Here is a 16,713-nt window from a genome sequence, read left to right on the forward strand (position 1 = left end):
ATTAACTTTGCATTGCTAATTGCTACTTTCTTTGTATTCAACATCTGAATTCTCATCCATTCCTTTTGTCATTTAGCTATATAACAGGCTGCATTATTTAGTTGTTTGTTTAGGTTATTTTTGATATGGTTTTAAAAACAAATATTTCTATAATTTGTCATTTTAGTGAAACATTTTGCCAATACATAAAAATTATTGGAAGAGCCATGTTAGAAACAGAATTTCAATAAAAGCATACAAATACCTACATCAAGAATATTCTATCCTAATCATTTGCATGTCTTACAAAACTTGCTAGGCCACTTCTAACACTCCTGAAGATACTCCTTGGTATACCCTAGACGTATACACAAATGCATGCAAGCACACATCCTGCCACCACTAGTACTGCGGTGTGTTGTGTCCCATCAGCAACAGGAACCTGTGGAATTCCTCACTACCATGCTCTGTTTGGGAGGAGATTCTGTTGGAGAAACTTGAAATAGAAAAAAATCTTAGAACCTACACGTTGCAGAAACTGCCATTTTTCTCAACATTCCCCTCTTTAGATTCTCACCTGTATTTTTTGTATGCTGAAAAAAAGTATGATATGACAAGTGACAGTTACTCATAAAATGAATGGCCAAGTTTCGTAACATCTTTTAGGAAGAAGAGGATTTTTTTTCCCCTGTGGAATCAATCAGGCAACCAGCAAGTATTAATATGGTGCAAACTCTATCAAGATCTAAAGGGACTAGAAGAGGAACATCAGGCAGTCCTTGATCTTAAGAAGTTACAACAAAATAACATACTAAAGAATAGTAAAGTACTTGTATGGAATCTTTAAAGCAAATTGTTTATATAATCCAGTGTTCGGTTATTTATAGGCAAATGTTTATAGCTCCTTATACTTACACTGTAATTAGTAAGCCCAGAAGTTAGAAAGAAGTAATTATCAGTGCAGATGTTAGCAGTCAGGCAATTCTTACTGGAAAGAAGTCCATGAAGACCAACAGAGAGGACATAAGTCTGTTCCCATTTCATGGTAGGTGCATGCCAAGTCTGTCATGGCAGGGGAAACAAGGAAGGACACCAGCCCAATTACAGCAGTGCTTTCCTCTGAAACCATTAAATATTATTCTTTATGTCCCACGTTTAACATGCCTATGAATTTCTTTGCTGAATGAGGTGAGAATATGAAATGATCTTTCCAAAGCAACTGCATTAGAAAATTATGATTTAAGCTGAAAATAGATCTACCATATGACCCAGCAATCCCACCTTCTGGGAATTTACCCAAATAAAATGAAATCAGCATAACAAAGAGTTGTCTACTTAATACATTATTCCTCTTAGTAGTTTTTTTGTCTGTTCTACTTAATATGACTGGTTTAATTCTGTAATTAATACACAGTTATTCTTAAGTGTTAAAAATTAACTGAAATGTGATCCCTGTTAAACATAAGAGTGGGAATAAGAGAGGGAAGAGATGTATAATTTGGGACATGCTCAAGCTGACTTGCCCCAAATGGTAGAGTTAAAAACATACCAGGGGGGCCGGCGCCGCGGCTCACTAGGCTAATCCTCAGCCTAGCGGCGCCGGCACACCGGGTTCTAGTCCCGGTCGGGGCGCCGGATTCTGTCCCGGTTGCCCCTCTTCCAGGCCAGCCCTCTGCTGTGGCCAGGGAGTGCAGTGGAGGATGGCCCAGGTGCTTGGGCCCTGCACCCCATGGGGAGACCAGGAAAAGCACCTGGCTCCTGGCTCCTGCCATCGGATCAGCGCGGTGCGCCGGCCGCAGCGCGCCGGCCGCGGCGGCCATTGGAGGGTGAACCAACAAAAAAAGGAAGACCTTTCTCTCTGTCTCTCTCTCTCTCTCACTATCCACTCTGCCTGTCAAAAAAAAAAAAAAAAAAAAAATACCAGGGGATTCCAATTCAATCCCATCAAGGTGGCATGTACCAATGCCATCTCACTATTCCAAGTGATCAATTTCTGTTCACAATTGATCATAATGAAAGGACTAAGAGTCAAAGGGAGCACATAAACAAGTCTAGTACCTGCTAACACTAACCGATGGAATAAATAAAGGGGAGAGTGATCCAACATGGGAAGTGAGATACTCAGCAGACTCATAGAATGGCAGATGTCCTAAATAGCACTCTGGACTCAGAATCAGCTAAAGGCATTCGGATCTGGCTGAAAAGCCCATGAGAGTATTTCAGGCATGGAAAGCCAAGACACTCTGGCAAAAGATCTCTGCGAGTGAGATCCCAGTGGAAAGAACAGGTCTTCAAAGAAGGAGGTACCTTTCTCTGAAGGGAGGAGAGAACCTCCACTTTGACTATGACCTTGTCTAAACAAGATAAGAGTCGGAGAACTCAGACGGCTTCCATAGCCTTGGAAACTCATGACTGGAGCATAGGGAGATTACTGATGCCATAGACAGGAGTGTCAATTGGTAAAGTCAACAACAGGAGTCACTGTGCACTTACTCCTCATGTAGGATCTCTGTCCTTAATGTGCTGTGTATTGAGATTTAATGCTATAACGAGTACTCAAACAATATATTTCACTTTGTGTTTTCATGGGGGTGCAAACTGTTGAAATCTTTACTTAATGTATACTAAACTGATCTTCTGTAAAAAAAAAAAAAAAAAAAAAAAAAAGAAATTATCAACTCCCAACTTGACTCTCACTGGGATTAAACATGACAATAGGTCTGATCTGATTTCATCATCACTTAAAAAAAATCATCTATTATTTTTCACTTTATGTTTCTGTGTGAGAGCATACTGTTGAAATCCTTACTTAATGTATACTAAACTGATCTTCTGTATATTAAGATAATCGAAAATGAATCTTGATGTGAATGGAAGGGGAGAGGGAGTGGGAAAGGGGAGGGTAGTGGGTGGGAGGGACGGTATGGGGGGGAAGCCATTGTAATCCATAAATCGCACTTTGGAAATTTATATTCATTAAATAAAAGTTAAAAAAAAAAAAAAGAAAGAGTTGTCTGTACCCTCATGTTCACTGCAGCTCAATTCACAATAGCTAAGTTATGGAATCAGTCTAGATGTCCAACTGATGACTGGGTAAAGAAATTATGGCATATATACACTATGGAATACTACTCAGCCATAAAAAAGAATGAAATTGTGTCTTTTGCAACAAAATAGATGCAACTAAAAACCATTATACTTAATGAAATAAGCCAGTCCCATAAAGACAAATACCATATGTTTTCCCTGATCTGTGTTAACTAATAGAGTATCTAAAATATAATGTATAGAAGTGAAATTGACATTTTGAGATTCAATGATTGTTTACAGCTCTGTTCTCCACTGTTAAAGAACAGAGGGTTGTTTTTTTTTTTTCTCCTAATACTCTTTGTTCAACTCTACTTACTCTATGGTTAATCTGATGAGTAAAAGGTAAACTTAAAATTGATCTTTGTAAAAATTAAGAGTGGGAATAGGTGAGAGATGAGGAAGAAGAGTGGGAACTCAGGCAGCAGGGAGGGTATAGTGGGAAGAATCACTATGCTCCTAAATGTATACATGAAATGTATGAAATTTGTATACCATAAATAAAATTTTTTTAAAAAATTATGATTAAACTAAATTCAAGATAATTTAGATGCCAACACAAAACAATTGAGTGGATTAAATGATCTCAGAGTCCCTTTAGAGCTATGTTGACTTGCTTAGCACATAAACCATTTGTGGCTTTTCTAGTACTGGTAATGCTGATTGGAGTCAGATGCTGCGTTATCTATTAAGGCTCTAGCTGTTAGTGGTAAAGATATAGAGTGGATTAAAATAGCAATTGTCATGGAACATTTTAGTGGAAAAAGCTTAGGTGGAATGTGAAGTATCTGCAATAATTTCTCAGAATTCTGAGCCACATATCTAATCATGTAGTTTGTACAAGCTAATTTATGCAAGGTGGGTTTTTTTTCCTGTTTCTGAACTTGACTTTTGGATATTCTTGCATGCTTTAGAAAAACATCTGCTACCTTCTATTATGCTTGTACATGCAGTAACTGCTTTATAGTGTCTAACCTGCCCTAGCAGATAAACATCTTTACTGATCTATTCCAGCAAAATCCATCTGTAGCTGTTGAGGGCACGCTAGAGAGTGGGATTTTAGGAACCCCTGGCTCAAGCAAAAGAGTAAAATCATTTTTAAAATATTTTCTTCCTCTTCCATTATTAAAAATCCCATAAAATATACCTTTTAACTGTTTGGGGGAAATGCCATCTTTTTTTTTTAAAGACTTATTTATTCATTTGAAAGGCAGAGTTAAAGAGAGGCAGAGACAGAGAGAAGGGTCTTTCATCCGCTGATTCACTCCCCAGCCGGAGCTGGACTGATCTGAACCCAGGAGCCAGGAGCCTCTTCCAGGTCTCCCATGCGAGTACAGGGGCCCAAGCACTTGGGCCATCTTCCATTTCCTTTCCAGGCTATAGCAGAGACCTGGATCAGAAGTGGAGCAGTCAGGACTCAAACCAGCACCCATATGGGATGCTGACACTGCAGACGGTGGTTGCCCACCACACCACAGCACTGGCCCCAGGAAATGCCTTCTATTCAAGGATTATTGTTCCTTTAAATCAGTTAAGCAGGATTTTGGAACCATCTTTTTAAAGAGTAAATAATCAGTTGTTTCATTACATTTCAAAAATGTATATGCAGAAATAATTTCATAGTTACTAAGCATGCCTGTATCTTTTCTACTTTAAATGTTAAACACCTGTTCTTTGTCAAAGTTTTTGGAGAATTCCCAAACTACATATCCACTCCAGATGTGAAATTTTATTATTTGAACTAAGAAGCTTAGATTATGGCCTTCAGATGACAGTTAAGCATTAGGATCCTTATTTTTTATTTTAAATGAACAGAGTTACTTAAGTTTGGAGTTTATATTAGACTGATCCACAGAAATTATCACAAATTATATAATAAACATTTTTATTAATAATTGTATAATTTCACTCTTTTTTTGATAGGCAGAGTTAGACAGTGAGAGAGAGAGACAGAGAGAAAGGTCTTCCTTTCCATTGGTTAACCCCCCCAAATGGCTGCTACGGCTGGCATGCTGCACTGATCCGAAGCCAGGAGCCAGGTGCCCCCTCCTGGTCTCCCATGCGGGTGCAGGGCCCACCTGGGCCATCCTCCACTGCATTCCTGGGCCACAGCAGAGAGCTGGACTGGAAGAGGAGCAACCGGGACAGAATCCAGTGCCCCAACCAGGACTAGAACCTGAGGTGCTGGCACCGCAGGCGGAGGATAAGCCTAGTGAATCATGGCGCTGGCCATAATTTCACTCTTAAAATATCATATGGAGGGGCTGGCACAGTAGCGCAGCAGGTTAAAGCCTTGGCCTGAAGCGCTGGCATCCCATACGAGCAACCAGTTTGAGTCCTGGCTGCTCCTCTTCTGATCCAGCTCTCTGCTGTGGCCTAGGAAAGCAGTAGAAGATGGCCAGAGTCCTTGGGCCCCTGTACCCACATGGGAGACCCGGAAGAAGCTCCTAGCTTTGGATCGGCACAGCTCTGGCCGTTGCCGTCAATTAGGGAGTGAACCAGCAGATGGAAGACCTCTATCTCTACCTCTCTCTGTATTCTGACTTTCAAATAAATAAAATAAATCTAAAAAAAAAAAATACAACTATGAGGAAGTAATTAGTGACAGCTAAGATTTGATACAGTGCAGTTATTAGTAGAACACCAGGGGTGGGCATTTGGCCAAGTGGTTATGATGCATGCCTATAGTCCACATTGGAGTACCTAGGTTCTACTCCCTACTCTGGTTCCTGTTTCCAGCCTCCTGCCAATGCATACTCTGAGAGACAGTAGTGTTGGCCATCTTCCCCTGCTTTCCCAGGCACATTACAGGGAGCTGAATCAGAAGTGGAACAGCCAGGACTATAGCCGGAGGCTGTTTTACCCACTATACCACAGCGCTGGCCCCAGGTTTATTTTTATCCTGCGTCTTTACCTAAACTTTAAATCTGATTTTAATATTTATAGAGCCTACTCCTCCCTTTATACAGTTATATATAAATATATACACACTTTATAATGAAAGGCAGAGTTACAGAGAGAGAGAGAAATCTTCCATCTGCTGACTCACTCCCCTAATTCCTGCACACAATCCCAAACCCAACCCAGAAATCAGAAACTCCATCTAGGTCTCCCATGTGGGTACAACAGCTCAAGTAATTGGGCCATCCTCTACTACTTTCCCACATGCATTACTGGGGAGCTGGATTGGAAGGATTCAAATTGGTGCCTATAGATGGAATGCAGGCAGTTGATCAACCAGCTAAAACACAATGCCAGCTCCTTTTAAATAAGAACACCTAAATACTAAGAGGAATTGTTATTTAAAGTGTGTTATGACAATTCTTGTTATGTTTTAAATGGACCTTTTTATTCCTTTTTTTAGTGTTCGAAAGAATCCTCAAACCAAGAAAATACAAATTACCTCTTCTGTCTTTAAAGTTACAGCGTATGTAAGTATTGAGGAGAAATTTGCAACAAATGAGTCCAATTACTTGTTAATGAATAGTTATTAGAACTAGAATTATAAATTAAGATATTATGTCTAGGAGAAAAGATGATGATATATAATGTTTTGGTAAAAGAGGGTATATGCTTATCTTTGAAGGACAGTTTGAACTTCTCCCCTTGCTCCCTTTCTGCTCTCTGTATCGAGTAATATTCACTACTTTTTTTATAGCTAAATCTGTGACTCAGATGAAATGGAATACAGTTCTCGAGTCTCTCAATCCGTAATTTATAAGACATTTTTTTTTTGTTGACAGGCAGAGTTAGAGAGAGAGAGACAGAGAGAAAGGTCTTCCTTTTCCATTGGTTCTCCCCCCAAATGGCCACTACAGCCAGTGCGCTGCGGGCAGCGCACTGCACCAATCCAAAGCCAGGAGCTAGGTGCTTCCTACTGGTCTCCATTGCAGGTACAGGGCCCAAGGACCTGGGCCATCCTCCACTGCACTCCCGGGCCACAGCAGAGAGCTGGACTGGAAGAGGAGCAACCGGGACAGAATCCAGCGCCCCAACCGGGACTAGAATCCAGGGTGCCGGTGCTGCAGGTGGAGGATTAGCCTAGTGAGCTGGGTGCCGGCCAACAATTTTTTTAAATTTCTTTTTTTTTTTTTTTTTTTGAAAGGCAGTGAGAGAGAGAGAGAGAGAGAGAGAGAGGAAGTGAGCTCCCAGCCAGCATTTTACTACTTCAATTCACAAATGCCCACAACAGCTGGGGCTGGGACAAAGCTGGAAACACAATCCAGGCCTCCCATGAGCAGGAGGAACTCAGTTACTTCTGCCATTACTGCTACCTCCCAGGATCTTAACTGGGAGGAAGCTGGAGTCAGGAGTCAGGAACCAGAGCTGGGAATCAAACCCAGGTACACCAATATGGGATGAGGGCATCTTAACCACTAGGCTAAATGCACACTCCCTATAAGGCAAATTAAGTAAAAACGCTATAAATGTCTTTGTATTACAGAATCTGATAGTTGAATTTTAGTACCATACAAAAATATATATGAAGCAGTTTCTAAGTATGTTTGTTCAATAATGTAAATGTTTATTAAATATCTACAGTGAGCAGCTAATTTGCTAGGCTAGGGCACAACGATAAATAAATAGTCCCTGCTTCCCTACCACAGAGTAACCTTGTTCTAAAAGAAAACAAAGTGGCCGGCGCCACAGCTCACTTGGCTAATACTCTGCCTGTGGTGCTGGCACCCCAGGTTCAGTCTCGGTTAGGGCGCCGGGTACTAGTCCCAGTTATTCCTCTTCCGGTCCAGCTCTCATCTGTGGCCCATGAGGGCAGCGGAGGATGGCCCAAGTGCTTGGGCCCCTGCACCCGCATTGGGAGACTGAGAGGAAGCATCTGGCTCCTGGCTTCGGATCAGTGCAGCACCGGCCAGCCGTAGCGGCCACTTGGGGAGTGAACCACCAGAAAAAGGAAGACCTTTCTCTCTGTCTCTCTCTCTCTCAGTCTATAACTCTCTCTCTCTCTCTCTTTCTCTCTTTCTCTCTTTCTCTCACTGTCTAACTCTGCCTGGCAAATGAATAAATAAATAAAAGAAAACAAAGTAAGAATAAATTGTTAAATAGAAAATTTTGGCAATATTAGCAGTTTTCAAAAAAGATTTATTTGAAAAGCAGAGTTATAGAAAAGAGAGAGAGGGAGAGAGATTTCCCACTGCTGGTTCACTAATCAGATTTCTGCAATGGCCACAGCTGGGAACTTCATCTGGGTCTTCCACATGGGTGGCAGGGACACAAGCATTAAGCTATCTTCTGCTGCCTTCCCAGGCACATTAGCAGGGAGCTGGACCGGAAGTAGAGCAACCTGAACTGGAACCAGCACTCACATGGGATTATCAGAATCACAGGCAATGGGTTAACCCACTATGCCACAATGCTGATCCCTTAAAGCACTTTTTAGAAGTGTTAGGATTTCCCTTTGGACTATAAATTCCTTAAGGTCAAGAATTATGCATGTATGTATGGTATATATGTGTTCCTAACATAGTATACCATGCTATCTATGTATATATGTGTTCCTATCTAAAAATACTAGTTAACTGCTAATTTATTGTCAAAGATTTTATGTGTTTCATAATGTTTTGACAGAAAATATATAATAGTCAAGTAAGTTGATTATCTTTTAAATGTAGTTGTGTACTAACTAATTCAGATTTATCTTTCCCAGGATTATGCTGGTATGTGCTATCCTTCAACAAAGCATCATGAACAAACATTTTCCTACTTTATTGTGGATCCTATCAAGCGTCATGTTAATGTTTTATATCACTGTTTTGGTGTGGGGGAAATGTCCTGATACTCTCACATTATCTTATCTACTATTTTTAATTGACCATTTTATTGCTAATTTTTAGATAAAAATTTACCTTGCAAATTAATTTAAGTAACATGTAAAGAAATTGCTTAAAGAAAAAAAAAAACCAAGATACCTTTACAGTTGTAACAGAGAACTAAACTAAACTTCTATACCACTAATCATTAATGTGAATTATTAGCTTCTTTTAACATTTCATTTGAATAAATTTGTTCATTGTACAAAGGTTTGCATCTGTAAACCTCCCATTCTTTTGCTTCATTTGTTATACTTAAAATCCTCAATAAGAAATAATGTTCTGAAAGTATTTACAAACTCTGTGTCACATAATAAATTAAAACTTCAGCTCTCCACAGCTGATACAAGAACAATATATAAACAGATAAAATTTCACTGCTGGTATTATTGAGTTGGAAAAGGAGAAACAAGTTGTTTTGTTTTGTCATTCATTACATTGATAGAATGAACATACAACTTAGATATTTTAGTGGGCAAACTGGTTGACAGGCCAGCGCTGTGGCTCACTAGGCTAATCCTCCGCCTGTGGCACCGGCACCCTGGGTTCTAGTCCTGGTTGGGGCACCGGTTCTGTCCCGGTTGCTCCTCTTCCAGGCCAGCTCTCTGCTGTGGCCAGGGAGTGCAGCAGAGGATGGCCCAAGTACTTGGACCCTGTACCCGTATGGGAGACCCGGAGGAAGTACCCTGCTCCTGGTTTCAGATCTGCTCAGCGCCAGCCATGGCGGCCATTAGGGGAGTGAACAACAGAAAGACCTTTCTCTCTGTCTCTCTCTCACTGTCTATAACTCTACCTGTCAAAAAAACAAAAAACTGGTTGACATATATCCCATAGAAGGTGATGGGCAGCCTGCAAGAAATTTTAAGGAGGGATGTGTTTGGAACAGGTGCTTCTGTGTTGTAGGGATAAGAATGGTAATTTTCAATTTAAACCTGGTTTTTAATATGGAATGCAGCTGGCCATTGGGATATAAGGCCCAGGAAAGAGTTTGTTTTACTTCTAATCCCTAACACAATGCTTTGGCAGGTTATATGTTTATGGAATGAATAGCTACTTTACAGATATGTTTACACAAGTTATATACACCCTACCTGAAATACTTGAGAACAGAAGTGTTAGAGTTTTCAGAGTTTTTCAGATTTTGGAACATTTGCATAGATTTTAATGGTTGAGCATCTCTATTCCAAAAATCTAAAATTATATAATTAATACATTTATTGGGCGTAGAATGATGCCAAGCACTTATTTAAGTGGAACTCAAAAAATCTTAGGTTTCAAAGTATTTCATATTTTGTATTTTACATTAAGGATGCCCAACCTATAATAGCTATAGAATTTTTTTATTATATAAAAACTAAAATCAAGAACCAAAATGCCTATTTGCTACCAGCCTTACTATCTACCACACAGTACCCTGGGAGCTGAGGACACTCTCAATCAGTTGATTTGTAAATCTTTCTGAATTCCAAGTCTTTGTAGGAGATTGTGCAATTTACTTTGAGGCTTGCTGTAAACCCAGTACCACAGGTAATCTCTAAGGGTGTGACTCAGACAATAGTTGTTATGTGAATTTAAAAATGGGAGGGGCCAGTGCTGTGGCACAGCAGGTTAAAAGCCCCAGCCTACAGCGCCAGCATCCCTTTTGGTCACCGGTTCAAGTCCTGGCTACTCCACTACCCATCCAACTTCTGGCTAATGCTGCCTGGGAAAGCAGCAGAGGATGGATCAAGTGTTTGGGCTCCTGCACCCACATGGGAGACCAAGAAGAAGCTCCTGGCTCCTGGCTTTGGATTCATAGCCATTTGGGGAATGAACCCAGCAGATGGAAGACATTCTCTCTCTCTCTCTCTCTCTCTCTCTCTCTCTCTCTCTCTCTGTAACTTTCAAATAAATTAAAAAAATATTTTTTTAAAAAATGGGAATGACCACTGTAAACAAGGCCTAAGAAGGGCTTGATTTGGATTCTATGCAAGGACAGGTAGGGTTTCAACAGCTGAAAAGGAGAGTAGCTCAAGGGAGTACTCAGTGTGACAAGGGACCCTGAGCCTGGAGCTAGGATAAAAGTTTGGAGGCAAAGATGGAAAACTGATACTGCAGAACTGTCAGTGCTTTTTCTCTGCTCTAAAGGTGGAGGTAGAATGCACCTTTGAGGAAAGATTACTCAGTTTTCAAAAGGTCTGCTGCAGGTGTTGTGGCAAATCAGGTAGGCCACCTCTTGAAATGCCAGTATCTCCTATCAGTTCTTGGTTCCACTCCCAGCTACCTCATGCTTCTTATCCAGCTTCCTGTTAATGCACCTGGAAAGACAGCAGATGACTGCCCAAGTGCTTTGAGTTCTTGCCTCCCATGTGGGAGATCCTAGTGGAGTTCTAGAATCCTGGATTCCACCAGGCCCAGCGCTGGCTGTTGCAGCCATTTGGGGATAGATCAGAGTATGGAGGATCTCTCTCTCTCTTTCCCTCTCTCTGTCTCTCTGCCTTTCAAATTAATAAATAGGTCTTTTAAAAATAAATAATTTGTTAAAGGCTATCTATTTTTCTTTATAAAAGTTTTCTTCTTGGGGTCAGAACTGGCTTTTCAATGGATTTGTTTGTCCATCCTTCCTGGACTCAAAGAATGTAGAGGTCTTTAAAAGAAAAAAAAAAGATTTATTTATTTATTTGGAAGGCAGAGCTACAGAGAGGCAGAGGTAAAGAGTGGGTGGGGGTCTTCCATCCAATGGTTCACTCCCCAGATGGCCGCAACACCTGGAGCTGTGCCAATCCAAAGCCAGGAGCTAGGAGCTTCTTTTCGGTCTCCCACGAAAGTGCAAGGGTCCAAGGACTTGGGCCATCTTCTACTGCTTCCCCAAGCCATAGCAGAGAGCTGGACTGGAAGTAAAGCAGCCAGGGCTCGAACCCACACCCAAATGGGCTACCAGCACTGCAGGTGGCAGCTTTACCTGCTACACCACAGCACAGGCACCTTTATATCCACTTTCTAACAGCCAGAGACTATTTGAGGGAGAGAAGCTGGCCTTTGAAGTGTGACTATGGGCAGTGCAGAGAGGGAGAGGGAAGGGTCAATGGCCAAGGTTAGAAAGTATCAGTATTCAGCAGGCACTCTGGTACACTCTAGTAACTTTCATCATCAGATACCCAGATGCCCATCTTAGGTTTTCTCTGCAGTAGTCTCGTTAGTTATTCCTAAGCCTTTTGTTAAATTTTATGAACTATTGTCTGGATTTAGCTGTACAGTGTGGGATTAAATATGCAGCCTGGGATCATGCTTAGGGCAAAATTGTCCCTGGAGAACAGCAGCCACTGCCTGTGGAAACCAACTTTGAAAAAGCAAGTTATGATCAAGAGAGAGTGAAAGGGTTGTCTGGATTCCTGGGACTTGAAAACATTCTTCAGAAATTCCAAAAGTTACTTAAGGAAAGAGGCCTGAAAGATATGTAACTTGGAAATTAGAGGAGCCTTAGGCTGAAGAATGGAGAATTTGGGACATTTCAGTCTCCTGAGCAAGAATAAATACCAAGATCTAAAAACACAAGGCAATTTGGAGTGACATGAGTGTAACTGAGAAGTAGTTAAAAATGAGGCATCTGTCCAGGAGTCCTGAGTAGTACTAGGGAAGCAGATTAGTGAGAATCTAGTCACAGGGCTTTGGGTACAAAGCTAAGGAAGTTTAATATTTTAAGTAAGTGACATATAACTTTTGAGCAGGGATAGAAGCATCATGAAAGTGATATTCTGGAAAGAATAGTCTGGCAGTGATGAATTAGGGTGAAAAAAGTCCAAAGCCTAACAATCAGAAGATTGTGGTAGTTGTCAGTCAAAGCACAGAATTAACTAAATTAATAACAAAGGAAGTCCCTTTGGGTTTCATGCAGTATGTGACAGTGGAATGCTTATTAGGAAAAAAAAAAAATCAAACATGACCCCGAAAAGGGTAAGCAGTCTGGGTAAATTACTTAGTATTGGGTATCTGAGGTGCTGAGGACCAGGAAGTGGGAGCTGTGGCAGGAAGTTGTGGTCAGAGAGGGGAAATCCCTAGCTCTGAACCTTCCCTTTGTGTTTAGATTCACAGGCCTATGTTCCAACCCATTCTTTGGTCCTTAAAACTTTGAAAATAGTCCTGAAACTTCTAAAAACCAATGGAAGCTTTTAAAAGAAAACTTTCTGATTAATCAGCATGTGTTAAGAATTACTCTCATCCATTCTTTCACAAATGTTTATTGATTTACCACTATGTGCTGGCCACTTTTCAGGCATTACAAATAATGGCAATGACTGTAACAAATATTTCTATATTAGGGAGTTTACATTCTAGTGCCCAGAACTATGTTGGGTATAATGAGAGATACGGACACCAGTTTGAGGCCCAGCTGCTCCACTTCCAATATAGCCCCCTATAAATGTGCCTGAAAAAGCAGCAGAGGATGGCCTAAATGCTTGCGCCCCTGCAACTACTTGGGAGATTGGAAAGAAGCTCCTGGCTCCTGGCTTCAGACTGGCCCAACTCTGGTCGTTGTGACCACTGAGGAGTGAATCAGTGGATGGAAGATCTTCTTCCTGTCTTTCCCTCTCTTTCTGTAATTCTGCATTTAAAATAAATAAGTAGATCTTTTAAAAAATTAAAAATAGAAATAGTAAATTATTCTCAAGAAACTTAAAGTCTTGTTGAGGACATAAAACACTCATAATTGTTAATATTACTAGTAGATAGCAAGTATCACATGCCTGCAGAGAATGTAATTGCTGAGAGATTCAGAGGATGTAATCATGTCTACATGGAGAGATCAGGAAACTCTTCCAAGAGTTTTTCTGTTAGGGAAAGTTTATGAAGGAAGTATGAGGAAGGAGACCCTGAAGGAAGGTAAAGATCAAGAAAGATTAAGCTGTTTACATACATGAGTTTATTCCCAAAGAAATCTAAAACCTTAAGTTTTATAGAGGTTACCCAGTCTTTCTCTTACATCAACTGCATGGTTAAACTATTGTTTAACAAATCTGCTGACTCATGTATTTCTGCTTTCATACTAGTAGCGTTGTCTGCCTTTAATTAAAGAACAAACTAGCATCCCTATCAAAGTGTCTGCTTATGGTTAGTCCTTTCAATAACCATTTTGAGGCAGTAGAATTTGGGGAATTACAAGTGAAAGAAAACCTGATCCAAATTGTCTTAATAAAGAATGGATTTATTAGCTCATGTGACTTAAAACTCCACTAGTAATCTGGCCTTTTAGCCTGATTTAAGTCAAGGTGGGCTGACTTTTTGCTTGTTTCAATGCAAAGTTTGTTTTCTCTCTTAGTCCATTTTCTCTCTGTTAACTTCATTCTTAGATTTTGTCTTTCCATATAATGCAAAAATGTCAGTATAACTAGGATGTATCCTTTTGAGTTCAAAACCTGTGGGAAAATAACACCAATTTCTGTCCCAAAAATCTCAACAAGGGGCTGGCTCTGTGACGGATAAGTTTAAACTGCTGCCTACAGCATTGGCATCCCATATAGGCCTGCAGCTCCACTTCCAATCCAGCTCCATGCTGTTATGCCTGGGAAAGCAGAGGAAGATGGCCCAAGTGTTTGGGCCCCTTGCACCCACATGGGAGACCCAGAAGTTCCTGGCTCCTGGCTTCAGCCTGGCCCAGCCCAGAGGTTGTGGCCGTTTGGGTTGTGAACCAGCTGATGAGAGATCTTTCTGTGTCTCCCTGTCTCTCTGTAACTCTTTCAAAACAATCAAAAAAAAAAAAAAATCCCTCAACAAACTTCCCAGTTTATTACATTAGTTCAGATGGAGTGCTATACCCATGCAATTGTACAGAATAATACAAAGATTTCCCTTGTAAATTTGTCCAGTTTCCCTTAATTGTGACATTTTTGTAAAAATGTAGTATGGTATGATTAATAGAATAGTTACATAGATAAATATCCACCTTTCTTTTTGTATGGTTTATTTATTTATGTATTTGAATAGAAGAGTGACAGAGAGGGAGAGAGACTCTCCATCTGCTGGTTCGCTCCCCAAATGGTCACAATAGCCAGGACTGGGCCAGGTGGAAGCCAGGAGCCTGGAACTCCATACAGGTCTGCCACAGGGGTGGCTGAAACCCAAGTACTTGAGGCATTCCTCCGCTGCCTTCTCAGACACATTAGCAAGAAGCTGGATAGGAAGTGAAGCCTCTGGGACCCAAACCGGGGCTCCAGTGTGGACTGCTGGTATCCCAGGCTGTTTCACCTGCTGCACCGGAACACCGGCCGCCGTAAGTATTACGTTCTGGTTCAGATTTCTCCAGTTTTAATTGTATTCATTTGTGTATGTGTGTGTGTTGTATTAAGAACTGTACAATTCATTACCTGTGTTAATTTCTCTGTCCACTACATCGTCAAGGTAACGAACCATTTCTAAAACCACAAGGATCTCATGGTGTTGCCATTGTCTAACCACCCCCACCTCCTTCTTGACCCTCAAATTTTTATAAAGAAGGCTCTGCTTCCAAGACATTTCCCTCCTCCTCTTTCTAGAAGTAACAAATATCCTGAAGTAGATGGGCATGCCTCTCCTGTGTATTCTATACTTTGACTGCATATGCGTGTTTCCTGAACAATTCTGTGAATGAACATGTTTCCAAGGTTTTTAATTGTACATAAATGCATACACTTTATTCAAAACTTTTGCCAGGTTTTTTATTTAACAGCATTTTTTCAAATGTATATATTTTGATTTCTATAGTTCTTGTTCACCCATTTTAACTAGGTAGTTTTACCATATTCATCCATACCCCTGATGTTAGACATTTTGATTGTCTGAACAATGCAGAAATGAGTATCCTTGTACATGTCTTCCTCAGAAAGATTCTCTAGGCTTTCACCTTGTGGCACTGGTGGGTTGTAGGATGCATTTACTCTTACTAGATACTGAAAAATTGCTAAGTGCTCATACTGATTTATGCTCCCTCCAATGGTGGAAGAATTCCTATTTCACCACTTTCTGCCCAACATTTAGCACATGTCAAATCTGTGACATTTTTAACCTATTGAATGTGAAATGGTATTACTTCTGACTTCTTTATGAGGTAAAGCATTAAGTAGTATATTTGTTTGGTATTTTAGTATGTTTGTTAGATATGTTTAGTATGTTTGTTAGATATGTTTAGTATGTTTGTTGGTTATGGTGGGCAACTTCTCTATTCTCTACTCTCATTTTTAAAATTTTTTTATTAATTTGAAGAAAACAGATTTTATTCATTCCAAAGATATGGTTCCAAGAAGACTACTTCTCTAATTTTTAAAAAGGGGGAGAAAGGAGAAAATGATATCTGAAAACAGAAGAACACAGGAAACAATGAAAGGCTGGGAAGTGTGCTGTCTCTTACCGTGAAGCAGCATTCATTAGCACTAAAAGCTGCACTCAGTGTCACTTAAGCACTGTCCTAGCTGGTAAACTCTAAAGTGGCTGCTATACCTGACACCCTTACCAGAAGTCTTCAATCTCCTGACTTGGCATACATGTTAAAGATCATTGGGATAAGCAGGCTAAACTGCTTTTAAATAAGTAAATAAGGTTGAAACTTCACATTCCTACGTATGTTACCCCTCCTTTCTCTTCCTCCCTCCCTCCCTCCCTCCCTCCCTTCCTTCCTTCCTTCCTCTCTATCTCTCTCTCTCATAAAAAGAAAAAAAACCTGAACTTTAGGAAGCACTAAGAATCTGCACATTATATTCTCTTTTTTTATTATTAGAAAATTATGTGTAGAGGGCTGGCGCCATGGCTCACTTGGTTAATCCTCCACCTGAGGTGCCGGCATTCCATATGGGTGCTGGGTTCTAGTCCCAGC

The 16,713-nt window shown here is 40.5% G+C and overlaps 1 protein-coding gene across 10 annotated transcripts in view; it reads left to right on the top strand.

Moving 5' to 3' along the window:
* The window catches only part of CFAP300 (cilia and flagella associated protein 300), a 33,916-nt gene extending 24,800 nt beyond the window's left edge, over window positions 1–9,116 (top strand). For 8 of the 10 annotated variants that reach the window (XM_089333198.1, XM_008262188.5, XM_002708590.6 and 5 more), the window contains 2 exons: window positions 6,431–6,497; window positions 8,729–9,116. In XM_089333198.1, coding sequence (XP_089189324.1) covers window positions 6,431–6,484 — 54 coding nt within the window. In that variant the 3' untranslated portion in view covers window positions 6,485–6,497; window positions 8,729–9,116. The other 2 variants (XM_017343714.4, XM_089333173.1) reach the window with 2 other exon arrangements.
* The last annotated feature ends 7,597 nt before the right edge of the window (window positions 9,117–16,713 follow it).

This window comes from Oryctolagus cuniculus, chromosome 1 (genome assembly GCF_051225735.1).
Source record: "Oryctolagus cuniculus isolate XC-2025 breed Fujian yellow rabbit chromosome 1, ASM5122573v1, whole genome shotgun sequence".
Lineage (NCBI taxonomy): Eukaryota > Metazoa > Chordata > Mammalia > Lagomorpha > Leporidae > Oryctolagus > Oryctolagus cuniculus.